This window comes from Vulpes vulpes, chromosome 4 (assembly GCF_048418805.1).
Source record: "Vulpes vulpes isolate BD-2025 chromosome 4, VulVul3, whole genome shotgun sequence".
Classification (NCBI taxonomy): Eukaryota; Metazoa; Chordata; class Mammalia; order Carnivora; family Canidae; genus Vulpes; species Vulpes vulpes.
Genome location: NC_132783.1, coordinates 126680118 through 126707748, shown reverse-complemented (window position 1 = coordinate 126707748; position 27631 = coordinate 126680118). Strand labels below are relative to the sequence as shown.

Sequence of the window (27631 nt, the reverse complement as noted above, 5' to 3'; positions counted from 1 at the left end):
AGAGATGAAGTAATTTTCCCAAATTCCTGGAGCTAATAAATGGCAAAGCCATGCTGCAAACCCAGATATTTGAAACAAGAACCTGAATTTTTAAACTATGTGTCTCCTGCCTGCATCAGGGAATGGTTATTTCTTGTCATCATTTGTTAATGTCACATGATCTATCCCAAACAGTGCTCCAGCCCTCTGGTACTACACCCGGCTCCAGCACAGCGAGGAGAGATGTTGGTATTGTCTTGTTTCAATCTCTGCCTTTTCTGGACTTTAGTCATACTGACACATTTCTGCAATTAAATACCAGCTCTGACATCTTTTGTACATGCCATTTAAAATCTGTTATATTGGCTCCTATTTGGATCCTCTTTTTTTGCCTGTGGTTATCCTGTATACTTTTGCTGTAGTCTATCACAAATTTCTCTTTTTTAAAAGATTTTTTAAAATTTATTTATCCATGAGAGACACAAGGGGAGAGAGAGAGAGAGAGAGGTAGAGACACAGACAGAGGGAGAAGCAGGCTTCCCACAAGGAACCCGATGTGGGACTCGATCCAGGATCCTGGGATCACGCCCTGAGCCAAAGGCAGACGCTCAACCGCTGAGCCACCCAGGCGTCCCCTATCACAAATTTCTTATGGAGGCCAGTATATAATAAAACTTCCAAAGTAATTGTGGAATCTAGTATTATCACTATATGTTGGTTAAATAAGTCACTATGCAGATCACATTTAAGTGACTTACAATTAGAATACAGAACTTAGAAACCTGAGCTGTATTAAAGATAGCAGTTTTTTTTTTCCAAAAATCACAGTCCAATCTAATATTTCTTCAAAGTCTTTAGTATGACCAATCAACTTAGTATGTAAACGTAGAAGAAAACTGGCTGAACATGTAGTGCCATAATGGCTAAAAACTGCTATATAAAACAAATTCTTATTTTACTTTGTTCAATTGTCATGTGTCTTATTCACAAAAATATTGGATATTAGGCCAAGTGTAATCTTAAGTAGTGTTCATGGAAATCATTCCTTTGCTGAAATTAATTTATTTTGGGTTAGGACTTTATAAAGAATTCAAATAATGGATTTGCCTTGAATACTTTAGTCGGATTGCCTCATTTTCAAATTAACTGAACAAAGGTCTTTGTGCAAGATCAGACTCCCCCTATATTGTCATTTATTAGTCAACAAATATTTATTGCACACTGACTGCAGCCCAGACATATTCTGGGTACCTGGAAAGAATGACAAGTTCCTATTCTTAGGAGCTTAAATTATTTGAAGGTGACATAATAAATATATAACTAAAGTTGCTGTTACTATTTAAGCACTACGAAGTGGATATATTAAGGAATTGTTGGAAAAATTATGAATATAGAGGTAAACTGCATGGCTAGCATGGTCAAGGGATGTCTCCTGAAGAGAGGACATCATTAGAAGAGGAAGAAGGCAGACTGGTGACAATCTGGAGGATGATTCAGATCTCTAAAACAAGAGGAAATCTGGAGGACATGAGGGCCAAAAAAAAAAAAAAAAAAAAGGAAAGGAAAGAAAAGAAAAGAAAAAGAAAATGGCTAGGATCAGTGAGTAAGGAAAAGGTGGCAGGAATTGAGGTCAGATTGATAGACAGGGATCAGTAATTTTAGTAAGTACATGCAGAGGATTTTTAACAGGTGAATAGTAGTACTGACTGCATTTATACTTTTGAAAGCTCCTCTGTGTAGAGGAACAAATCCCTGAGGACAGTGATACGGGTTAGTGACCTTTGGAGTAGTTCATGTGGGAGGGGACAGTAACCAAATTAGGATTGTAGTATGGAAACAGCGAGAAATGAAAAGATTTGGGATACATTTGGAGAAAGATTCAACAGGAATTACTGTTAGGATGATTTTAGGGTTTGAGGGGGGAAAGTGAAGAATCATTCCAAGGTTTGAGAAACTGATGAACAATGATGCAAAACACTTGGATGAGGAAAACTTGATTAGGAACAAACTGGGCGATGGATGATAAACTCAAAAGTTTTCAGGTCATGTTAAATTTGAGGTTTCAAATGCAAATGATGGGAAGGCAGTGAGATATCTGAGGATAGAGTTCAGCAGAGATGTCTGGCTAAAAATAGAAACTTAGGAGTTATCAGCACATATTATCTCAAGCCATTGGTTTATATGTTATCACCTTAGGGAAAAGTATAGCTATGGAAAAAAAAAGAAAGTGATCAAGGCCTGAGCCCTGGATACCCCAACAGTTCCTTAGATGTAAAGAAAAGGAGGCATAGCCAGCAAAGATGACCTAAAGGAAATAGGCAGTAAAGTTGAAAAAATAAGGTAGTAATGAGTAACATCTGCAAGATGGCAGAATTGGAACCCCCAAACCCTTCTTCCCCCCATGGAGACACTAATTCAGCAATACATGAATTAATTCCCTTTGTAAATGATCCAGACACCAGTACAGAGGCTCCTGTACCCCACACAAATGTATGTACCCCACATACCGACTATTGAAGCCAGTAGGAAACTTTGTGACACACTCTTGCCTTAGTCCCTTTCCTGGCACAGTGCCACATGATTAAGAGTGAACTCCCAGCTTCTCTCTAAAGAGGGAAACATAAGCTTGGACAACACTTCTAATGTTCTGGCTTTGGCAAGGGAAAGGCTTCCCCAGCAACTATCTTCTGCCTCACCTGTCTTATAGCCCTAATGGAAAACCCAGCACATTTTAAATGCCTGGGGGCCACTGAGAGCAAGAAAGCTGGGTGGCTTGTTACTGCTCCACAGAGGCCAATACAGCTTGGGAGACTCACCCTGAGGAGGTAAGAAGAGTAGAGCATGTGTCCAATGTTTTGGCTTTTCAAGGGGCTACCCAAGGAATGGATTGCTGCCTTGCCTGCCTCTTGATGGGACCTGGCACATTCTATAGATGTCCAAGAACTGTTGAGAACAAAAAAGAGCTAAGTGGCATGACAACAGACATGAGGAAATGAGAGATTATAAGATGCTGGCAGGGTGGAGGTGGGGGACCAGCAAATCCTTCTAATGAAGAATCTACAAACATAAGCCCAGAGAAGACCTATCCACAAAAAAAGGTTTAAGAGGCTCTCCAGAATCTCTAGCCAAGTTAATTGTATTTTTGATAATGGCCATCCTAATAGGTATTAGGTGGTATCTCATTGTGGCTTTGATTTGCATTTCCCTGATGATTAGTAAATTTGTGCATGTTTTCATGTACCTGTTGGCCATTTATATGTTTTGGAAAATGTCTATGCAGGTCCTCTGTCCATTTTTTAATCAGATTCTTTTTTTTTTTTTTTTTTTGGCTATTGGATTGTGAGGAATTCTTCATATTTTGGAAATTCACCCCTTATCACAGATACAGTTTGCAAATATTTTTTACCATCTCATAGATTGCTTCATTTTGTTGATTACTTCTTCTGCTGTGTAGAAGCTTTTTAGTTTGATGTAGTCCTGCGTTTATTCATTTTTGCTTTTATTTCTTATACTTGTGGTGTCACATCCAAAAAAGGCGTTGCCAAGACTACGGTCAAGAAACTTTTTCCCATATGTTTTCTTCTATAAGTGTCCAGTTTCGGTCTTTAATCCATTTTGAGCTAGTTTTTGTGTATGGTTATAATAGAGGTCCAGTTTCATTCTTTTGCATGCAAATATCAGTTTTCCCAACATCATTTATTGAAAAGACTATCCTTTGCATTCATCTGTCGTTTTCAATTTCTTTCATCAATGTCTTATAGTTTTCAATGTACAAATCTTTCATTTCCTTGTTTAGATTTATTCCTAAGTATTTTATTGGGGGTTTTTTGTACTATTGTAAATGGAATTGTTTTATTTCTTTCAGAAATTTTGTTGTTGGGATCCCTGGGTGGCGCAGCAGTTTGGCACCTGCCTTTGGCCTGGGGCGCGATCCTGGAGACCTGGGATCAAATCCCATGTCGGGCTCTCTGCATGGAGCCTGCTTCTCCCTCTGTCTGTGTCTCTGCCTCCCTGTCTCTCTCTCTATGACTATCATGAATAAATAAATAAAATCTTTAAAAAAAAAAAAAAAGAAATTTTGTTGTTAGTATATAGAAAAGCAACTGATTTTTATATGCTGATTTTGTAAGCTGCAATTTTATTGAATTCATTTATTAGTTCTAACAAGTTTTTAGTTGAGCCTTTAGTGTTTCCTACATATAAGATCAGGTATTCTGCAAACAGACAATTTTCCTTCTTCCTTTCTGATTTGCATGCCTTTTATTTCTTTTTACTGTCTAATTGCTATGAGTAGCGCTTCCACACCTGGATCAATAAGGAATGGTTTAGTGTTGGCACCCTTGTCTTATTCTTCATTTTAGAGGAAAAAAGCTTACATCTTTCACCAGTGAGTATGAAGTTAGCTCTGGGTTTGTCATTTATGATCTTTATTTTATGTTGAAATATGTTCCTTGCATGCCCAATTTGGTGAGAGAATTTATCATGAAATGGCGTGAGTTTGTGAAAGCTTTACCTGCATCTATGGAGATGATCAGGTGATGATTTTTATCCTTGATTCTATTAATGTAGTATATCACATTTATTGATTTGTAGATATTAAACTATCTTTGCATCCCAGGGATAAAACTCACTTGATAATGGTGCATGATCCGTTTAATATGCTGTGGGAAAAAGAGACTTACTTTAGATTTAAGAACACAGATAAGCTCAAAATGACAGGATAGAAAAAGATATTCCATAAAATGGTAGCCAAAAGAGAGCAGAGGTAGCCATACCAATAACAGTGAAAATAGACTTTTAGTCAAAAACTCATGAGAGACAAAGAAGGACATTATATAACCACAAAGGGTCAATTCACAAGGAAAATATACAAATTATAAAAATACATGTACCTAACACCAGAGTACCTAAATATATGAAATAAACATTGACAAAGCTGAAAGGAGAAATACTCTACTTTGAAATTTCAATACTCTACTTTGAATAATGGATAGAATATCCAAACAGAAGATCAGTAAGGACATAGAGAACTTGAACACTATAGACCAAATGTACCTAGCAGACATATACAGAATATTCCATCCAAATGCAGCAGAATACACATTTTTACCAAGCATCCATGAAACATTCTCCAGGATAGATCACATGTTAGGCCACAAAACAGATCTCAAGGAATTTAAAAGATGAGAATCACATCAAATGTTTTTAATGTCCATAATGGAATAAAACTAGAAATCAGCAGAATGAAACTGAAAAATTCTCAAATATGTGAAAACAATATATTCTTTAATAACCAATAAGAAATTTGATTAATTTAGGTCAAATAAGAAATTAAAGGAAAATTAGAAAATATCATGGGACAAAGGAAAATGAAGTCACCACACCAAAACATATGGGATACATCAAAAGCATTAAGAAAGATTTATAGCAACAAATTCCTTCATTAATAAAGAAGGAAGTCTTGGGGGTAACTAGGTGGCTCAGTTGGTTAAGCATCTGATTCTTGATCCAGCTCTGGTCATGATCTCAGCACTGATATCGAGCCCCACATCAGGCTCATTTCCTGGGCATGGAGCCTACTTAAGAGTCTCTTTCTCCCTCTGCCCCTTCCCCCCACATGCATGTGCTCTCTTTCTTTCTTACTCTTTCTCTTTCTCAAATAAATAAATAAAATGTTAAAAAAAAAAAAAAAGAAGAAAGTCTCAAACAACCTAATTCTAGACACTCAAGAAACTAAGAAAAGAACAAATTAAGCCCAAAGTCAGTAAGAGAAAGGAAATAATAAAGATTAGAGAGTAAAATCAATGAAATTGAGAATAGAAAAATAGAAAATAAAACTAAGAGTTGGTGTTTTGAAAATGTAAACAAAATTGACAAGCCTTTAGCAAGACTAAATAAGAAAAAAGAGAAGACTTAAACAAATGAAATCAGAAATGAGAAAGGAGACATTACAATTGAAGCCATGAAATAAAAAGGATTTTAAAAGACTAATATGGACAATTATATGCCAAACTGTATAACCTAGAATAAATTCCTAGAAACACACAGCTGACCAAGACTGAATCATGAATAAACAGAAAATCTGAATATTAATCTATAATTAATAAGAGGTTAAATCAGTAGTCTCAAACCTCTGAACAAAGAAAAGCCAGAGATCAGATTGCTTCACTACTGAATTCTACAAAACATTTAAAGAATTAATACCAATCTTTCTTAAACTCTTCCAAAAAATTAGAGGAAGTAACACTTCCAAACTCATTTTGCGAGGCCAGCATCACTCTGATTCCAAAGCAAGACAAAAATACTATAAGATAATAAAACTATAGGCCAATATCCCTGATGAGTTAAAGATGCAAAACTCCTCAACAAAATAGTAGCAAACCAAACTCAACAGCACATTAAAAGGATCATACACTATAACCAAGTGGGATTTAAGTGAAGAGTGTGAGGATAGTTCAATATTAAAAAAAAAATCAAGGTGATACATCACATTAACAGAATAAAAGATAAAAAGTACATGATCATCTTCACAGATACAGAAAAACTGCTTGACAAAAACTCAACCTTTCATGTTAAAAACACTCAACAAACTGGGAATAGAAGGAAATGACTCTAATGTTAAAAAGGTTATATATGAAATGTCCATGATAATATCATACTCAAAACTAAAAGCTCTTAGGAACAAAGCCAGTATGCCCACTCTTACCATTTCTATTCAACATAGTACTGGACCTAGACACAGCAATTAAGCAAGAAAAATAAGACATTCAAATAGGAAAGAAAGAACTAAAATGATTTCAGCTTACAGATGATATGATCTGATGCGTAGAAAACCCTAAAGATTACAGAGAAAAAACACTGTTTGAATACATTGCAGTTAGGAAAGTTGCAGTATACAAAAATTAATATACCAAAATCAATCTCATCTCTACTTACTAAAAACAAACTATCCACAAAGGAAATTAAGAAAACAATCCCATATAACAACATTAAAAGGAATAAGATATTTAGTAATAAACTTAACCAAGGAGGGAAAAGATCTGTACTCCGAAAACTGTGAAACATTCGTGAAACAGACTGAAGATTCACATAAATGAAAAAACATCCCCTATTCCTGGATGGAAGACGATATTATAATACCCAGACTACACAAACTGATCCATAGATTCTTCGCAATAAGCCTACACATATAAAGTCAACTCACCTTTGATAAGGTTGCCAAAAATACACAATGATGAAAGGATAAACTCCTCAATAAATGTGTTGGGAAAACTATGTACCTACATTCAAAAGAATGAAATTGGACCTTTATCTTACACCATACACAAAAATTAACTCAAGGTGAATTAAAGATTTAAACATAAGACCTGAAACAGTAAAGCTCTTAGAAGAAAACATGGGGGAAAGTTTTCTGGACATTGGTCTTGGCAATAAATTCTGGTATAGGAGACCAAGAGCACAGACAACAGAAGGAAAACAGGAAAGTGGGACCACAAGCAAAAACACTTCCACACAGCAAGAAAGCAATCAAGCAAGAAATAGAGTGAAAAGGCAACCTATAAAGTGGGAGAAAATATTTTCAAACCTTAATTTCAAACCTAATTTCAAACCTAATTTCAAACCTAATTCCTGTAAGGAATTAATTTCCCACACATATAATTAACTCCTACAACCAAATAGTAAAATACCAAGTAACTCAATTTAAAAATGGCAAAAGACTCGAATAAACATTTTTCCAAAAAAAGATCTACAAATAGCCAACAGGTAGGTATATGAAAAGATGTTCAACATCAGTAATCATCATGGAAATTAAAATCACTACCATGAGATATCACCTCATACCTGTTAGGACAGTCATTATCAAAGACAAAACAGAAAACAAGTGCTGGTGAAGATATGGAGAAATTGGAAGCCTTGTTTACTTCTGGTGGGATTGTAAAATGAAGCAGGTGCTAAAGAAAACAATACAGAAGTCCCTCAAAAAAATAAAAACAGAACTACTTTACAACCTTACAATTCCATATTTGAATATTTATCCAAACAAATGGGGAAAAAAAGATATCAAAGAGCTATTAGCACTCCCATTTTCATTGTACCATTATTCACAATAGCCAATATATAGAAACAACCTAAATGTCCATCAGTGGCTGAACAGATAAACATAATATGGAATATACATACAATGGAATATTACTCAGCCATGAAGAAGAAGGAACTACTGTCATATGCTATAACATGAATGAACCTTGAGGACATTATGGTGAGTGAAATAAGCCAGTTACAGAAGGAAAAAATACTACATTCAGTAGTATCTAAAGTTGTCAAACGCATGAAAGCAAAAAGTAGAATGGTAGTTGCCAAGGACTAGTGAGAGGAGGAAATGAAGAGCTGTTACTTGATGGATATAAAGCTTCAGTCATGCAAGATGAAAACATTCTAGAGATATGCTATACACCCCTATACTTATAGCTAATAATACTATAAAAACCTGGGTAAGTCTCATGTTACATGTTTTTTTAGCACAATTTTTTTTTAAAGTGTCATAAGCCAAAGGAAGAACATGCTTAAGACCACAAGCATAGGGCAGCCCCAGTGGTGCAGTGGCTTAGTGCCACCTGCAGCTGGGAGTGTGATCCTGGAGACCCAGGATCGAGTCCCACGTCGGGCTCCCTGCACGGAGCCTGCTTCTCCCTCTGCCTGTGTCTCTGCTTCTCTCTCTCTCTCTGTGTCTTTATGAATAAATACATAAATAATCTTTAAAAAAAGTTTATCTTAAAAAAAAAAGAACAGAAGTGTAGTCAAACACATCAAATGATGCTGAAAGATCAAAGATGATGATAAAGGATTAACCATTAGCTTTGGCAAAATACAGGTCACTGGCAACCTTGATAAAAACAATTTTAGTGCAGTGGTAGGGAAATAATGAGATTAGCATGGGAGGGGGGGAGGGAGGGAGAGAGAGAAGGAAATAATTTCAAGTCAGAGGGCATGTTTTTACAAATATCAGAGAGAACTAGTACCATGGAGAGAAAGGCTGGTATGGAGGCAGAGGGCTTTTTTTTTTTTTTTTTTTAAACAGGGACAATAATAATATGTTTGTGTACTGACTAGAGCGATCTCGCAGAGGTAGAGAAAAATAGGGACACAGGAGAGAGAGGGGATGAATTTGGGAGTAAACCCTGAGGAGATCTGAGTGGGTAGGATCCAGACCACAAATAGAGAAGGTGGACTTAGGAAGGAGTAGATTCAGGAATTTCTCTTACATAAAGAAAATACAGAATATGCACAAACAGATGCAGGTAGGTTGCTGGGTTAATGGTGGGAAACTGAGAAAGTTCTTCTCTGTATTTTTTTATGTAAAATATAAGGTGAGGTCCTAAGTTTAGTGAGGTGGGAAGGAATATTGGTTTGAGGAGCAAGAAGAGATATTAAATTATCGTCTCAGAGAACAGAAAAATGAATTTACAAGGGATATGCAAGAAGATATATGGTCAGAAATTTCTAGTGAATTGAGGCATCCAGGCTCAGTAATGTTTAGCCACTGAAGTTTTCTGGGATTGTAATAGGTAAAAAACAGGGGTTAATGAAGTTAAAATTTTTCCAGGTAAGCAAAACAAAAAGGAGTGAGATAAAAGAATTAAGGACATTTTCAAGACTGGGACTCTAATATCAGACCCAAAGAAATTGAGCAGATACAAAGAGAAATAAGGACATGAGGGAGTGATAAGAACTAAACAAAACAGTCCTGTAGCCTTCCCTTCTAGCAACTTTCAAGTCGATCATCCTCTTGACTACCTACCCGCCCCCCACCCCCTACTGCCCACCCCTTCCCCTGGAGAAAAGCCCAGGGCAGGATATGGCAGGAGTGTGTTTAGAGCTAACTTTGCTAAAGGCGGCCCTGGTATCCTTCTCTTCCTCCTTCCTCCACAGAGGAGTGTGGCTTGAGACATAACGTTGAAATAAGTTCCCATTTGCCCATTAGAATGTCTTTGAGCACATCTTCCTCTTTACCACACAACAAGCCAGAGGGAACTTCCAGGAAAGCCTAGCAGGCAACTAAAATTGCCATTCATCATAGTCCACTTTTCTTCATGAAATTAATTCTCCAAGTGAATCAAGGAACATAACCATCATTTATAACATTGACTAAGGATAAACATGGCTGCTTCCTAAAAATTAATTCACAGGAAGAATTCTACGTGAAACATAGTGTTAGCTGGCATTTAAGATAAAGTGGTAACAGAGCTGTCCATTCCCAGGTTTGTGATGAAATACAGGAACATTACAAGAGCACATCTAAGGAATCAATGTGCCATCTGCTTCAGTACCTGGTCTCCGGAGGTGACTAATCCTGGCTGCTTCTCAAAAATGTTTAACCATCTCCTCCTGCCCCTCTTCCTGACCTATCTTCCTCTCTTAATAGAGCATAATAAAAGCATATGGCTCTGTAGAAAGCTTCTGGAAGCAGAATTCCATCTGAAACATGGTAAATTTCTCTCTTCACTCATCCCTGCCTTCTGGAATATATAATTTAGATATTTTTCTGGCCTTCAGTCTTCTAAGACAGATCCTAATCCCACCCAGAGAAAGAGAAATAAGAGAATATATAAGTTTCTTGGGGGTTCAAATGCTGCGTCTAGAAGTTCCTTGAATACCCATTAGCGTTTTCCAAAACTAACGCTTTAAGGTAAGAGACAGCATTGTTGATCATAATACGTAAAAATTTCTAGATTAACAGAGCTGACCCCTTTGATCAACATTAGTTAAAATGTGTGCATATATAGGCATGTATGCATGAGATTTGACATTTTCTTTAAGGCTCAGAGTTCATCTATTACCCTACTATTCTGCTTTTAAACAACGGAGGTGTTAGCGATTACTTTAGGTCTGTCAGTTTATTTGGCTCCGTGTTGTCCCAGGCTGCTCACCAGGAATAGTATGGATCCCACCCATACTCCATAGGATTAATTAGGTAGCATCCACCAGAGGTCTACTTATAGGGCGGGGAGGGGGGGAGGGACAAGTTTCTTGGAAAAGTAGTAAGGCCAATACACACTACATATGTGTACACACACACAAATAGGCGCACACAGAGAGTGGGCTAAAATTGAGAATAATGCAGAATACAGAACAAAGTCTATCCCACATATTATCCTCTCTCCAGTCCTCATAAACTCATACCTCAGTTAGGGCACAATAACAAAAGAATCAATATAAATTCTAAAAGCTCTTTGGCTGAGATCCATACTAGGCACCAAGATTGAAGGGTTCTATGAGTGTTGGCACTCACAGCTCTAGCAGTGATGGCAGACAAGATCAGAAGTGGGTATCCACAGCTTCCACAAAGGGGAACCCAGTTCTGGGAACCTTTGACCACAGCAGAATTCAGGGACCTTGTTACACACTAACATCCTCATTGTTGGGTCTCTGCAGGTGTAGCACGGGCCCTGGTGGGACTGCCAACAGCAGTGGTATTTTAGGTATACAAATTATGGAAGCACACTTCCTCTAGATTTCCCATCAGCAAAAGTGACAACTTTTCAAGGCTTCCCTGAAATAGGAAGGAAGAAAAATGGCAGATACCATGTATATGGTAGTCCCCAAAATTGGCTTATAATGCATACTTAAGAATTTGTGGGCAGCCCAGGTGGTTCAGCGGTTTAGCGCTGCCTTTGGCCCAGGGCCTGATCCTGGAGACTCAGGATCGAGTCCTACATTGGGCTCCCTGCATGGAGCCTGCTTCTCCCTCTGCCTGTGTCTCTGCCTCTCTGTCTTTCATGAATAAGTAAATAAAATTAAAAAAAAAAAAAAAAAAAGAATTTGTCCAGAGATTTCTAGAACTACTTGGAAATCCATTAAAGAGGTGCTTGGGAAAGGCCAAAATGGACAATTTAACATGATTCTGATTTTACTCTGGGCAGGGTTTAGGAACACCTACCTTCTGTGTCCGTGTGTCTTCATTTCTTAGCCTTTCCTCATGAATATTCCCTATGTTACTAATGATGTATGGCACCCAACAGTCTCATTCCTCTTCTTTGTAACCACGCTTTCCATTTTGATTGGGTGGAGTTGGAACTAAATAGAAGAAACTCTAAGTAAAGACATGAGAAATTTTCTTAAGGGTGTGTAAGCCTTAACATACAAACATTGTGTTATCCATTTTAGCAAATTGAGGGTTTTTTTAATATTTGGAATACTGATTACACTCAATAACTACAATTCAAGTAAGTGAGTTATGACCACATTTATGTTTCTATTCCATTCTACGTCAATGGTGCTTCAAATAAATGAGGTATAGTTTGCAAATACAAGATTGATCATTTCCTTTTTAATAAAAAAAGGAAATGCCTCAACTTACTGTTTACCTTTGTTTTTGATGGCTTTCTGATGCTGATTATTAACACATTTGCCTTCATAATACCACTGTTGCTCAAGAGCAATATTGAAAAGTTTAGCTTCTAGATAAACTGAACGACTCTATAACCTATAAATACAACAATAGTAACTGGGCCTGTACAGCAAAGAATGAGACCAAATGGACAAAAAACCAACACAGGAATGTTTCCTAAATTGCCATTAGTGACCACTAGCATCACCAAATAGGCTGATTTTAAGTGCTGTTGATGGCTGATAGCAGTACTTTAAGGATATGAGGGGAAAGGTTTTACATTTATCACAGCGACCTAATTTGAACACTTAGGTAGCAATTAAGTCACATTTATGTTCAAGGTGCATGATGAACTATAATATGAGTTATCAGTATGTTCCCAACCTGGGCCATTAGCCTTGAGTCAAATACTCACATTCTGGCTCTAAGCCTGATTATAAATTTGAACACTCATAAATAGACTGCATGGTCCAAAAGAAAGAGCTTAGTCAAAGATGTATATTTAAATTTGGCTCTGTCGCTTACATAAAGGTTCCCCATAGAGCTACCCTAAAGCAGTGTTTTTCCAACTTTAAATGTGCATAAAAGTCACCTAGGGATCTCGTTAAATGCCCATCCTGATTAAACTGGCCTGAGGGATGGAGTCTGAGGTACATTTCTACCTCCCCTGGTCCCTGGACCAACTTTGAGTGGCAAGGCCTCGGAGGTTTATTGATAGAACATGTAGAAAAAAATGTGTGTACATGGGGAAAGCATTTTGCAAGCTGTAAAATGGCATCAGTATCACTTTATATTAATAGGTGGTGATTCAGTTCAACTCATCAAGAAAAAAATCCTAGAATAAATGATGTTCCACATATTTTAATTTTTTCCTTTTTTAGCAAAATCAAAAACAAAACAGGGAATGGGAAAGACAACACAAAAAAGGTATTCATTCTAAACAACTTTGCTGCTTTTTGGTTGCTTTTAAAGATTAACTTCAGCATCACCGTCCTGACTAAAATGATGAGGAAAAAACCCCAACCCTGCTTTTTATTTATCTTTTTTCCAACCCTGCTTTTTAAAAGAAATTTGTACAATTAGACCCAATCCTAGATTTGTCCTGTAGATGGTCTCATCCCAATCAAAATAGAAATAGTAAGTTACAAGGAAAAGGAAGACAGCTGGCTCCAGAAATACTGGAACATGAAGAGATTGTTGTGAGGAAAGAAACGAAAAAGTAATAAGAGACACAAGAACACAGAAATCAGAACTGTAATAAACATCTAGTTTCTCTAAGTGAAACTGCTCTTTTTCATTGCCATTGGCATTTTCTGGAAGAAATGAACAAAATGGTCAAGTGTAACTATTGATTTCCAAAGCATTTCTGTGTTCCTTATCTAAAGTACAATCAACAATTCCTGTTTAAGTGTCAGTTCGAAAACTAACCCCTGACCACAGAGGACACACAGGGGACCAAAGAAGCAAGCAAGCCACCCCAGAGTGGCATGTGGCAGGTTTAATAAGCAAGGGAACCTACGTACAAGGCTTGTCTTGGGTGGCCACAGGAAGAGTACATCTTCACACCCACCAACCGGAGGAATCTTAAGAGTTTATATAGAGGCAGTGCCTGGGCTTGGTCACGTGTAGTACTGCCAGATGGTCTCAATAACAACTTACTCTCTTAAGGCAGCGTCCTTGGAAAGAGCTCCAACCGTGGGAACAGTGGGTGGTCACAGTGCCAAGGGTAGGGAGGGTGTGAGGAGCCTCTGATTGCTGGGGGTCCATCTTTAGGGTCAACTGGAGGTCTCGGCCTCTCCATGAACTCCAATACCGAGGAAACATACACTCTCTCTGAGTCCCAATACCACAACAGCTTGGCCAATCTTTCATTATCATAGGGTCAGTTTGCCGTCTTCTGTGAAGATTTTCATCGCCTATCAGAAAAGGTATGGAGAAGCCCTCCCATGGAATAAAAAATCCTTCCTGGTCTTTCAGATTTTGGAAAGAACGACTCCCTACCGTATACCCAGATCACCAACACCTTACCCACACCAAGCAAAAAGCTTGCTTCCTCCCATGATGGATCTCTTTACCACGGTTCTGGAAGTGCCAGGATTATAGGGTTAGAACTCTCCTGCAAAGATGCCAGAAATTGATCAGCCTCACTTTCACCTGAATTTTACCATTTGTCTTCCTGCCTCCATTTCTGTCTATTCTCTCTCACCTGCCTGTCGTGACAGGAAGCATCACTCATAACCCAAAATGCCAGGATATTGTTTAAAAAACATGTATGGGGCAGCCCTGGTGGCACAGCGGTTTAGCGCCACCTGCAGCCCAGGGCGTGATCCTGGAGACCATGGATCGAATCCCACGTCGGGCTCCCTGCATGGAGCTTGCTTCTCCCTCTGCCTGTGTCTCTGCCTCTCTCTCTGTGTGTGTCTCTATGAATAAATAAAATAAAAAATCTTTAAATAAATAAATAAATAATAAAAAACATGCATGAATGAAAATTTGGTTTGGTGTCATCAGAGACTGGAAGAAATGACGAAGGACACTAAAATCTGAGTAACTGTCAATGTATTCTGACAGCACCATGACTTTGAAAGATAAACTGGAAGTAAAACTACTAATACAGATTACTAACTTAATCCCTTAGGCCAGTCAATACCAAATCATGAGGCCATTTAAATGCAAAACAGCTGGGCAGCCCCGGTGGGGTGGCGCAGCGGTTTAGCACCGCCTGCAGCCTAGGGCGTGATCCTGGGTGATCCTGGAGACCCTGGATCGAATCCCAAGATGGGCTCTCTGCATGGTGCTTGCTTCTCCCTCTGCCTGTGTCTCTGCCTCTGTGCGAGTGTGTGTGTGTGTGTGTGTGTGTGTGTCTATGAATAAATTAATAAAAAGTCTTTAAAAAAATAAAATAAGTGCAAAACAACATTTCTGGTAGCATTCAAGATGCAGACTGCAGACACTTGAGAAATGTTTCGAGAAGCCAGAACAGTACACATGGTGGGGAATATCCCACACCTGCAGATTGTTCTTTGCACTAGCCCCGGGTAATCTGGGTCAGCTGCCCCAAGTGGGTGGCCTCTTAATTAAGCAGCTCTTCTCTCTCTGGTTGCTTCACCTAAGAAAACCTGAACTTTGAGGATGACCGAGCAGTCATTCCCTTCCACAAAAACACTTGCATGGTGCATCAGGAGTGGTTTTAAATGGTGGAGATAATTACTTAATTCAAGCTGTAGCAACTGGCCAAGTAAACATGTAGCAGCCAGGAAGCTATTAGCATGATTTTAAGGCAATTATTCCATTAGTGTTTAATAGTCTCCAATTAGCCTCCTCTATCAAAGTTTGAATGTCTCTTTTCCTCCAAAAATTCTCACAGTTGAATAATGCAGAAAAGTACCAAACCCATTTTTACACCTAGATTTATATATATGAATTTACCAAACCAACTTTACAAAATCATGGGGAAATTCAGGGGTGTAGATTTGGTGAAATGATTTTTTTTTTCCATCTCAGAAGTACTGGGGCTAAGACAAGTACTGGAGGCCTTGCAGGAGATTCATATTAAGAAGGGCTGGGAAAGCAGTGAAAGTTCCCACTGCAATCAATGCCACAACCCCTCCTAGTATTATACTCAAAATGGATCCCATGCAAAGGCTTCCATTCTTACCCCCAACGCCTCTACTGGGAGACACGCAGAATATCAATGTCTCTGACCTCAGGAAAGAAAAGGAAAATTGCCCTGTATGGGCTAATGCCTAGTTCCTTGTCCCCTCCCCCTGGTTAGTAGCTGTTGCTACTGAGCCACCCAGATACAAACCGCAATGCATTTCCCTCGAAAATCCCTAGGAGGGGCAGCCTGGGTGGCTCAGCGGTTTGGCGCCTGCCTTTGGCCCAGGGTGTGATCCCGAAGGCCTGGGATCGAGTCCGACGTCAGGCTCCCTGCATGGGGCCTGCTCCTCTCTCTGTCTCTCATGAATAAATAAATAAAATCTTAAAAAACCAAGAAACTTTAAAAAAGAAAAAGAAAAGAAAATCCCTAGGAGACTTTCCCTAAGGACCACGTAAGGGGTCAGATCACTGATCTGAGGGTAAATCATTTGCCTTTACTAAGCTGCAATTTTTACATCTATGAAATGGAGTTCGTAGTACCAGCACTGCCTCCTTCGTGAGGTTTGGGGAGGGGTTCGGTGATCTGAAAAGTGAAGAATTACAGAAATATCATATAGATTCTGACATAGCATCATACCATCCCTCAGAACTAGCAATGTGAGCGCGGGCTTTTAAACTCCCTAGGTTTCTGGCAAGTCACCCCTCAGAAGGCTGGCATCAGAATCCTTGCCTGTATCACATTTGATGTGTACGGAAATGTTCAGGTGAGATCCTACGAAAACAACTGCCTAAAGACCGAATAAAAAGGAAGAGGATAGGGATCCCTGGGTGGTGCAGCGGTTTGGCGCCTGCCTTTGGCCCAGGGCGCGATCCTGGAGACCCCGGATCGAATCCCATGTGGGGCTCCCGGTGCATGGAGCCTGCTTCTCCCTCTGCCTATGTCTCTGCCCCTCTCTCTCTCTCTCTTTCTGTGTGTGACTATCATTAAATTAAAAAAAATATATTAAAAAAAAAAAAAAAAGGAAGAGGATAGGAGCGCCTGTGGAAGAGAGAGTGAAATTTCGCCCACAAAGTCGTGCACTTCCTACTGTCTCCTTCCAAAGGCCAATCCGCAGGCTCACCCAGGTAGCAGAGTAAGTGCAAAGTGGGGAGGCTGGGCGGTTCTTTCCCTTGGAGATACTTGGGCTCTCGGGAAGCTACCTTTTGAGAAAAAAAAAAAAAAAAAGGCAAAACGAGACAAATCCTTCCTTCAGGGGTTGGCGCTCAGAGTGCAGCCTGTGCCTGTCCTCGCAGCCAAACATCACTTGACTAGACCAGTGATCTGAGTTATGATCAGTTCCAGCGCTGCTGGTTAGAGCCCGTCGGGATTTCTCTAAGGAATCCTCCCCCCCCCCCCCATCCTGTCTTCCTCCAGTGGCTGAGAGGGGGCGCTGGACGGGGCGTAGATCACGAGGAGACAGACCAGAAGGTCGAACTTGATAACCCGCCGGGCTCGGGCGGGGGCTGGACTACCTGTGGGTCAACTGCCCTCTAGCCTAGCCGGGTCCTGGGGGAACCGGCCGTCTGCGCCCTCGGCCCAGGTGAAAAGCCACAGTGGTAGGGACGCGCGGCCGTGTCCGCGGCTGTCACCCAGCACCGCTCCCGGTCCCGGGCACACCTGAGCTGGGGGCCGCTGCACGCTCCCGCCCCAGACACCTGCCGGGTCCCGCGACGCCGGCCGCGCGCGCCGGGCTGCAGCCTCGGATCCGGGCGTCCTTACCCCGCCTTGCCCCGGCCTCCTTCTCGGCTGTCGGGACGCTCGCACGACCCCGTCTCCCCCGGGTCGGCCGGTCCGCCGCCGCCCTCCGCCGCCCCGCAGGGTCCCGAGCCGCCGCGCCGCGGTCCGCACGGCTGCGCCCTCCCGACCGCGGCGCCCCCAGCGCTTGCACCGGGACCCAGACGGCGAGCGCCCGGCCCGGCCCGGCCCGGGAAGCGGCGCCCCCGCCCCATCCCTCGGCTGCCGGTCAAGGGCAGCGACCCCGCCGCCGCGGGTCCCTGAACTTTCCTCGCTCTTCGCGAAGCGCTTTGCGCCTTTCACGGAGACTCGGGGGCGAGTGTCACCCTCGGCGGGTCTAACCGCGAAACCTCCCGAAGACGCTCGATTCCGCGGCCGGGATGGAGGAGTCGGAGGTCCGGCGGCGGGGCCGAGCCCTCGGGACCCCGGCGCGCTGCCCCGGCAACCGCCGTCGCCGCCCTGCATCCGCCGCCCCCCAGGCCCGCGAGGACGACCGCGGGAGCGGGCGCGGGCGCGGGGGGCTGCCGGGGGGGCCCCCCCCAGCCCCAGCCCCAGCCCCAGCCCCAGCCCCAGCCCCAGCCCTGCCGCGCAGCCTGGCAGCCTCCAGAGCCCAGCGCACAGCAGTCACCTTGACTGGCCGCGCCGCGGTCCCCAGAGGTCTGCCGAGCGCCGAGGCCCGAGGGCGGCGGGGCCGGGACCCCCCCCCCCCCGGGGCCGCCAGGCAAGTTAGGGCTCCGCGGCGGAGGGTGGAGGGCGCGGGGCGCGGGCGCGGGGGGGAGCGCGGGGGGGAGCGCCCCGGGGCTCGGCGCGCCTACCTGGGATGGCCAAATTGGTGAGGGGGATGCTGTGGATGCTCGCGGGCAGGGCGGCCATCCAGTCGGCGAATCTGAGCTCGTGCTTCCCCTGGGACGAGGCCATGGTGCGGGTCGGCGTGGCGCGCTCCCGGCTCCCGGCTCGCGGCTCCCGGCTCCCGGCTCGCGGCTCCCGGCTCGCGGCTCCCGGCTCCCGGGCAGGCTGGCAGCTGCGGCCGCGAGTCCCCGCTGCGCTCGGGCCCCGCCGAGTTACCCCCGGCGCCGCGCCACACCCACAGGATGGCGCAGACACATGCTCACTGTAACGATTATTCAAAACACCCCCTGCTCCCCCGGAGCCCCCGCCAGACTCCGCCGGAGCTTTTGTTCCCGGCGTCCGCGCTCGCCTCTCGGCGGTGCGCGCCCTCCTCCCGCGCCCTCCCCTCCCCTCCCCTCCCCTTCCCTCCCCTGCGTCTCGGCCCCGCCCCGCCCCGCCCCGCCCCGCCCCGCCCCGCCCCGCCCCGCCCCGCCGTTCCGCAGCGGCCCGCGCCTCGCCTCTAACTTGGTTCACCCCGCGGCTGCGCGCGGGGGCTTGCTCGGCGCTCGGGGGTCACTCCCCGGTCCCGCCTGGGGGAAAGGCAGCCTCGGGGGTGGACCTAAGGCGCCTCGGGACGGTCCGGCATCCTGGGCTCCCAGGACTTGGCATCCTTAGCCGAGAGCTTTGCTTTCCGTCGGCTACAACAGGTTGCGCCCTGCTCAGCCGGGGCCACTGCACTGCTCGTGGCAGAATGGTGGTCCCGAATCAGCCCTTGGATTTCTGGAGTAGTTGACCAGTGTGCGAAGAGCAGGCAATCCCAGTGATTCCTGCTTGATCCCTGGCATCCTGTTCCGGACACTGCAAGGTGAAGAAGCACTTCAACCCCTTCGTTTCCTGGACGGTGCAAAACCTGCGCCTGCTATGGAGAGAGCTGCCTGTGTCCTCTCTGTGTCGTTTTTTTTTTTTTTTTTTTTTTTTTGGTTTTTTGTTTGTTTGTTTGTTTTTTTCGTGGCACTCCGGACAAGGCTAGACCCCGATGCTAGAAGCAAATCACATTTCCCAGCGACATTCTGTAATTATTGCCAGTAGCATTTGGTGGAATTTATTTGGCAACATTCAAAATGATTTATGCCATTGTCTGATTTTTTTTTTTTTTTCATTCCTTGGCAGACTGGAGAGATTGTGTCTCTCTCAGGAGAAATCACTCACTGAGCCTCCAAAGAACTGTCTTGGTCCACCTGCTTTCAGATGAGAAAGAGAAGGGAAATCGTGTTTTGCCAATGTGATGAGGCCAGAGGTGGCCTGAGGAATGTATAAGCAGTACAGTGAAAATAGGCTAGGTCTTTGCCTATTTTGCCAAAGAATGTAGAGGCAGTGGTGTGTAGATCCTGTTCCTAAGTAAATGCTGTGGGGTTGGGGCAATGAGAACGAGGTAGGAGAGAGCTATAAAACCTGGGAATGATCATTTCATTTCAGCAAACCCTACAGTACTAAAAACCACAACTAAAGGTTGCTTATTGTATGAGGATTTGGGGTTCACAGAGTATTTACTCCAAATGGGATACACTATGCAAAAGATGGGGAGAAGAGATCATTCCTCATCCTTGTGATCAAAATTTCCATTGCTTCCTAGAATCAATTCATAGCTTCGAGAGAACATGGTTGGGTTATCTTTAAGAAATGTCCTAGGATTTTTTTTCCCCCCTGGGGTAAATCTTAATATTCTTGCTAGCCCAGTAGGAGCCCACAAAACCTTCTGATTAGAGTGAGAATTTAGCTTGCTATAAGATTCTAGGTTGAGAGACCTACAAATACCACTCTTCTGACTAATATTGGTGTTCTGCTGGCATCGTGGCAGGGCCGTGCATGAGGAGAGAGCTCAGATCTGGGAATCAGTTGCTCTGTCTCAGAATAGTTGGGGCAAGTCTTCTTGTGTCTGCCAGCCCTGCTTATCTCCATTATAAAATGGTGATAATAACTCAGAGATTCGTGGTGAAGCTTCCAGGAAGGAGTGTATCTGAAAAAACTTGGTTACCAGCAAAGCATCACACAAAATGTGAGATGTATGTCTATTAAGATAGCATATGTTTCTTTCCCTCATTGCCTTTTCTATCCTCACAGAGCATTCATCTTCAAAAGAATGAAATAATTATTGGATTTTGGGGATATTTTAAAACAAAATACACTTTAAAAACGTGCCCTGGGTGAAATAAGTCAATCGGAGAAGGACAAACATTATATGGTCTCGTTCATTTGGGGAATATAAAAAATAGTGAAAGGGAATAAAGGGGAAGGATTAAAAAAAATGAGTGGGAAATATCAGAAAGGGAGACAGAACATGAGAGATTCCTAACTCTGGGAAACGAACTAGGGGTAGTGGAAGGGGAGGAGGGCGGGGGGTGGGGGTGACTGGGTGATGGGCACTGAGGGGGACACTTGATGGGATGAGCACTGAGTGTTATTCTATATGTTGGCAAATTGAACACCAATAAAAAATAAATATATTATTTACTTCCTTCTTTTGGCTTTAGGCTCCATCTGCTATTTAAAAAAAAAAAAAAAGTGCCCTGTTCAAGTGTGTTGAACTTATGTGTCTCTAAAAGGTTTGTGAAGCTTTTTTTTTTAATGAAACTACTTTAAATGTTGAGGAACGTTGTCTCTATAAAGAATTGTACACTTGCCTTTTGGTGAAGCAACAATCCCTCCCCTGTTTTATCTGCTTTAAGTTTCAGAATTTCTAATATATTGGTTTTGCATAAAATTTCACATTTCTCAGCATGCAACCTACCAGAAAAGACAGGGCTGAAAGTTGATAATTCTGGATTTCTTTCCCAGCCTTATAATCAATATTGTAGGCAATTTTATGACCCAGTTTCCCCATCTCTCTATTACCAGCTCTGCCATCACTTACTAAATGACATTAAGAAGATCATGTAATTTCACTGGACTTTAGTTATCCCACTGTATTAGTTACGATTCTCTAGAGAAATATACATATTATATATATTTATTTATTTATGAGAGAGAGAGAGGGAGCAAGGGAAGGAAGGAGAGGAAAAGATGGAAGGGAGAAGGAAGAGACAGATTTACTTTAAGGAACTGGCTCATGTGATTGTGAGAGCTAGAAAACCTGAAAGACAGGCCAGTAGGCTGGGAACTCAGATAGGATTTCTATGTTGTAGCCTTGAAGAGAAATTCTTTAGGAAACCTGTCCCAGTTCTTAAGGCCTTTAACTGATTAGATGAGGCCCACCCACATTATAGAAAATAATCTGCTTTAACCAAAGTCAAATAACTATATATGCTAACCACATCCACAAAGACCTTCACAGCAACATCTAGACTAGTGTTTGACTAAGCTACTGGGCATCATAGCCTAACCAGTTGATGCATAAAAATAACCATCGCAATCAACTGATAAACTAAACTAGAAGTTGTTACTGATCTCTAGGGCCCCCTGTGACTCTATTATTCTACAGCTCTGTTTCCTTTGGGATTCTTTCTCATGTGTATAGTTGCTGGAAATAGCAAGAGGAGGAATGAAAATATTTCCCTTGTTTTTGTTTTGTTTTGTTTGTTTGTTTTTACTCTATCCAGACAACTCAAGGTGTGGAATAAGATTTTCATGTCTACATGCTACAGCATGAATGAGCCTTGAGGCCATTATGTGGAGAGACATGCTCCGGTCACAAAAGAATGTGTACACTTATCTGAGATATTTAGAAGTAGTCAAAATCATAAAGACAGAAAGTAAAATGGTGGTTTCCAGGGTCTTGGGAGAGAGGAAGGAATAGGGAGTTATTGTTTAATGAGTATGGAGTTTCAGTTTTACAAGATGAAAGGAGTTCTAGAGATGGATGGTTGGTGATGATTGCACATTATGAATGGCTTAAATACCCTTGATATATACACTTTGAAATGGTTAAGGAGCTCCTGGGTGTCTCAGTTGGTTGAGCGTCCAGTTCTTGGTTTCTGCTCAGGTCATGATCTCAGGGTTGTGAGATCGAGTCCCATATTGGGCTCCATGCTCAGCAGGGAGCCTGCTCAAGATTCTTCCTCTCCTTCTGCCCCTCCCCTGGCTCTCTCTTTCACACACTCTCTCTCTCATATAAATAAATCTTTAAAAAGGAGAAGTGGGTAAGATAGTAAATTTTACATTATGTATATTTCACCATAATAAAAAAATAGGAAAAATTAATGTGCCAATACAATATATAATAAGTCAATATGTACAATGAGCCAATAAATACATAATGAGCCAAAAAAAAAAAAGATTTTCATGTCTACAACAGAAGTGAGAAAATACCAAAGATTTTTTTTTTAATACCAAAGATTTTTAATTGTGGTGTCAATAACAGCTAATCTTAAAAAAATGTTTTAAGCATAAGTGGAAAGAGCAAAATGACTTGTTGCAGTGCTTTCATGCTACTTTAAAACTTTCATGTATATAATCCTTAGCTCTTCATCAAAATCACACTGTGCCCAGTTTATAAACATTACTACTTGTTTGTTTGGAACATTTCCTTACTTCATAGCCACTTCCACTCTTAAACATACATGGCTCTTTCTTCCTAGAAATAACCCCATACTTATATGGTCAGTTAATCTATGACAAATGAAGCAAGAATATACGCTGGGGAAAAGACAGTCTCTTCAGTAAATGGTGCTAGAAAAACTGGATAGCTACATGCAAAAGAATGAAACTGGACCACTTTCTTACACCATACACAGAAATAAACTCAAAATTAAAGACCTAAATGTGAGACCTGAAACCATAAAACTCCTAGAAGAAAATATAGATAATTTCTTTGACATTGGCCTTGGCAACATTTTTCTAGATATATCTCCTTGGGCAAGGGGAACAAAAGCAAAAATAAACTTATGGGAACCACACTAAAATAAAAAAGCTTTTTCACAGTGAAGGAAACCATCAACAAAACAAAAAGGCAACATACCAAATGGGAGAAGATATTTATAGATGATACATTTGATAAGGGGTTAATATCCAAAATACATAAAGAATTTATACAACTCAGCACCATAAAAAAAGCCAATCAAAATCTGGGCAGAAGACCTGAACAGAGACATTTTTCCAAAGAAGATATAGAAATGGCCAACGGACACATGAAAAGATGCTCAACATCACTCATCATCAGGAAAATGCAAATCAAAACCACAAAGAGAGATCACCTTACACTTGTTATCAAAACGACAAGAAATAACAAGTATTGACAAGGAGGTGGAGAAAAAGGAACCCTCATCCAACTGTTGGTGAGAATGTATGTTGGTGCAACCACTGTGGAAATCAGTATGGAGGATCCTTAAAAAAATTAAACATAGAAATACCATATGATTCAGAATTCCACTACTGGGTATTTATCCAAAGAAAATGAAAACATTAATTCAAAAAGATATATGCACCCCTATGTTTCCTGCAGCATTATTTTGGTAGCCAGTATAATGAAGCAACCCAAGTGCCCACTGATAGATAAGTGGATAAAGAATTTGTGGTATAATGTAATATCATACCACATGTATATTAAACCATATATATAGTATAATAGATTATTTCATAGTTAATGAATGAGATTTTGCCATTTGTGACAACATGAATGGAACTATGGTATGGAACTTATGCTAAGTGAAATAAGTCAGAGAAAGAAAAATACAATGTGATTTAACTTATAGTGTGATCTAAAAAACAAAACAAATGAACAAACAAACAAAAAAGCAGACTCTTAAATACAGAGAACAAACTGATGGTTGCCAGAAGGGAGGTAGGTAGAGAGTGGGTGAAATAGGTGAAGGAAATTAAAAGATACAAACTTCCAGTTCTAAAATAAATAAATAAGGGGGTGAAAAGTACAGCATAGGGAATATAATAAATAATATTATAACAATGCTGTTTGGTGACAGGTAGTGACTACACTTATCATGGCGAGCATCAGCAATATATAGAATTATAGAATCAAGGTGCTGTACACCTGAAACTCACATAACATTCTATGTTAATTATATTTCAATTTAAAAAGTAAAATATATTAGAGGAAAAAATATACATGGCTCTTTGCTATGTGTTTTCTCTCGGTAGTTCACAGTATTTCCTAATTGCTGGAGATATATATATTTTATTTTTATAATTAAATTGTTCTCAAATTATGTTCTGAAAAACAAAGATTCTTCTCAGCCAGAAAACATTAGGACACATTTCAGCTGTACAATATTTTTTTTTGCTGTACAATATTTTAAAAGATGAACTCTGTTTAATGATCTCAGCCAGGTCATTAAAAAACACAGTGTTTGGAAATATACGTGTATAGAGTCAAACTTGAAGAAAAGGAGTATAAAAGGGCAATGAAGAACCTTTGTAAAAGTAACTATTAATAATCAGTGCTGCTTTACTATTCTCTACAATAGTCCATTCAAAGAACTTTATTGTCTTTTGAGTATAAAAATGCTCTCTGTACTTAGTTCAAAGTAGGTAAAAAGCAGTGTCCCCCACTTCCCTCCACCATCTTAACCCTACAGTATTCGGTCTTTTCTCTTCTCTCTTTGCCCATGTCTGCACCTTATGTGCCAGCCCAGAAGCAGCTAATTAGCACCCACTGAATGTAATCTAGGGGCTGGAATCACAGGCTCTGGCATCTGAAGGCCTGGATTCAAATCCATGTTTTCCCGCTTCTCGGTTTCCTGACTCAAGTGTGAAGAGAAAGTATTTCCTGAACTCAAGTGTGAAGAGAATGTGGGAAGACGGAAGGCATTATGAAGCTTAAATGAAGTGGAGAATTTAAAGTTTATTGAACAGAATGGGAACTCAGTAAAGTGTAGTTTATAGTTATGCCTCTTACCACCCCTGTGGAATGCACTTCTTGCTTTTTTCTGGCAAAATTCTTCCCATTCAAACTCATCTTTGCTACTCCCCTTCCTATCCATAGTAGAAGTAATCTCTTTTTCTGCACGCCCACTGCAGTTTGTTTATAGCTATCTTGTGTGTTCTAATTCTGCATTTAGTCTTAAAGCATTACACAGACAGGGATGGTGCTATCTGATATCCTGTAATGCCTCTCACAGTACTAAGGCATAAGGGCTTGTAATAATTATTCATTTACTCACTTCATAAATATTTCGTGAGTATCTCTTATGTGCTCTGTTCTAGAGAGAGAAGATAGAGCAGCAAGTCCCTGAACTTGTTTCCAGCAGATAGTGGCAAGTGACAGCTTAATGGCTGAATAAAGAAATGACAAGGCTGTATCTCTCGCCTTGATGTCAATAAACTTCCCTTAGCATGCCTATCTTTTAGCACCCCATTGAGTACCAAAAGACTTATAACTTAGTTTTAAAAATATATTTTGAAAGAAAAATTGGTTCAAAATTGTTCTGCATCTCTATCATTTCCCCTAATTTGTCCCATCCCTAGTACTATTTTGGTAAAGTCAGTGATGACACTTAGAAATAACATGATGTAGATTTTGAAGGACTATTACTAGCAAAACGTTTGATTTCTTTATGGCATGGGAGTTGCTAGAGGTGGAGGGTAGCCTGGGAAGGAAGAAAGAGATTCCTGTATTCCTGTAGATTCATGTGCAGAATCAAAAAAAAAAAAAAAAAAAAAAAAAGAAAGAAAGAAAGAAAGGAAAAGAAATCCCAAAACATTTTCACTCATCCTTGCTAAAAAAAAAAAAAAAAAAAAAAAAAAAAAAAAAAAAAAAAAAAAAATTATGACTATAATTACACCAGTGTTTATAGCAATATTGTTCACAATTGCTAAAAGGCATTGACAGATGAATTCCATTGACAAATAAATACTTAAAATGTGGTATAATTGCACGATGGAATATTATTCAGCCTTAAAAAAGAAATTCTGACCCCTGCTACAATATGGATAAACTTTGAAGACATTATGCTAAATGATATAAGCCAGACCCAAAAGAAACAACTATTATGTGATTCCACTTATATCAGCTATCTAAAATAGTAAAATATGTAGAGAGAGAAAGCAGAACAGTGGTACCAGGCAGGGGCTAGGGAAGTGAAGAATGAAGATTATGATTTAATGGGTATAGAGATTCAGTTTAGCATCATGAAAAAGTTCTGGAGATGGATAGATAGTGATGTAGCTATAGTGATGTAACTATACAACAATGTAAATGTACTTAATGCCACTGAACTGTACACTTAAAAATAGTCCAGATGGTAAATTTTATGTTATGTACATTTTAACATAACAAGAAAACCCTAATGACCAATGACTGTTTGTCATCAGAAGCACCATAGTTGTTCCATCACCTATAAAGTTCCCATCATAACCATCTAGTAAGTTTATCTTCTAGCCAATGATTACCAGGAACATACCTGAAATTATATAAATTGGGTTTATTACTTTTTGTTGTGAGGAAAAACACACATCATGGGAACCTTAGAACATCTCCCTGAGAAGGGGAGCAAAATTACAAAATTTGCTCTTCTGTTATGCGATTTGGGGGATGGATTTAAGGAAGTGGTGTTTGCTCTGATTTGGATGCTGCCAGGAAATGGTGTAGGGGGTAACTGAATGAGGATCTTGGTAAATCTCATCTAGGAGGATAGACTAGACTAAGGCTAGAGCTGTAAATAAAGAAGCAGGAGTCACTCACGAGAGTGTGGAATATTGGATCATTTTTGTGGCATAGATATTATCAATATTTTGTCTATTTACAGACCTGATTACAGAGGAATCATATTCTTTTTTGTTATTCGTCAAGGTTACAGAGTGGCCTCATCTATTGTTGATGTTCTGTGAATGTGATTACATTCCACAGGTGAACACCAAGGCCAAGCTGACAGTAGTACCTGGAGAAGAGCAGTTGGATGTCAGGTCATGACATGGCCCAATCTAATTTATCTGGCGTTCTCAGAGTCTTCGTCTAGTAGGCCTTTGTCAACAATGGATGTTATTGGCAGCCTTGATATGTACTCCTTATCAATAAGATTTTCATTTATACTTTATGGCACAAATAGCTTGATGCCATAAAGCAAATTATATGTCTGTGTATGCAAGCTCATGAGGGTTCTTGCACAAGTATG

General features: G+C 40.9%; 1 protein-coding gene across 1 annotated transcript in view; it reads right to left on the bottom strand.

The window, feature by feature from the left end:
• Positions 1–18962, bottom strand: part of PLCXD3 (phosphatidylinositol specific phospholipase C X domain containing 3) — a 167750-nt gene extending 148788 nt beyond the window's left edge. Inside the window, exon 1 of the mRNA XM_072756993.1 lies at positions 18557–18962. Coding sequence (XP_072613094.1) covers positions 18557–18659 — 103 coding nt within the window. The 5' untranslated portion in view covers positions 18660–18962. The remainder of the gene's footprint in view (positions 1–18556) is intronic.
• Between the last annotated feature and the right edge of the window lie 8669 nt (positions 18963–27631).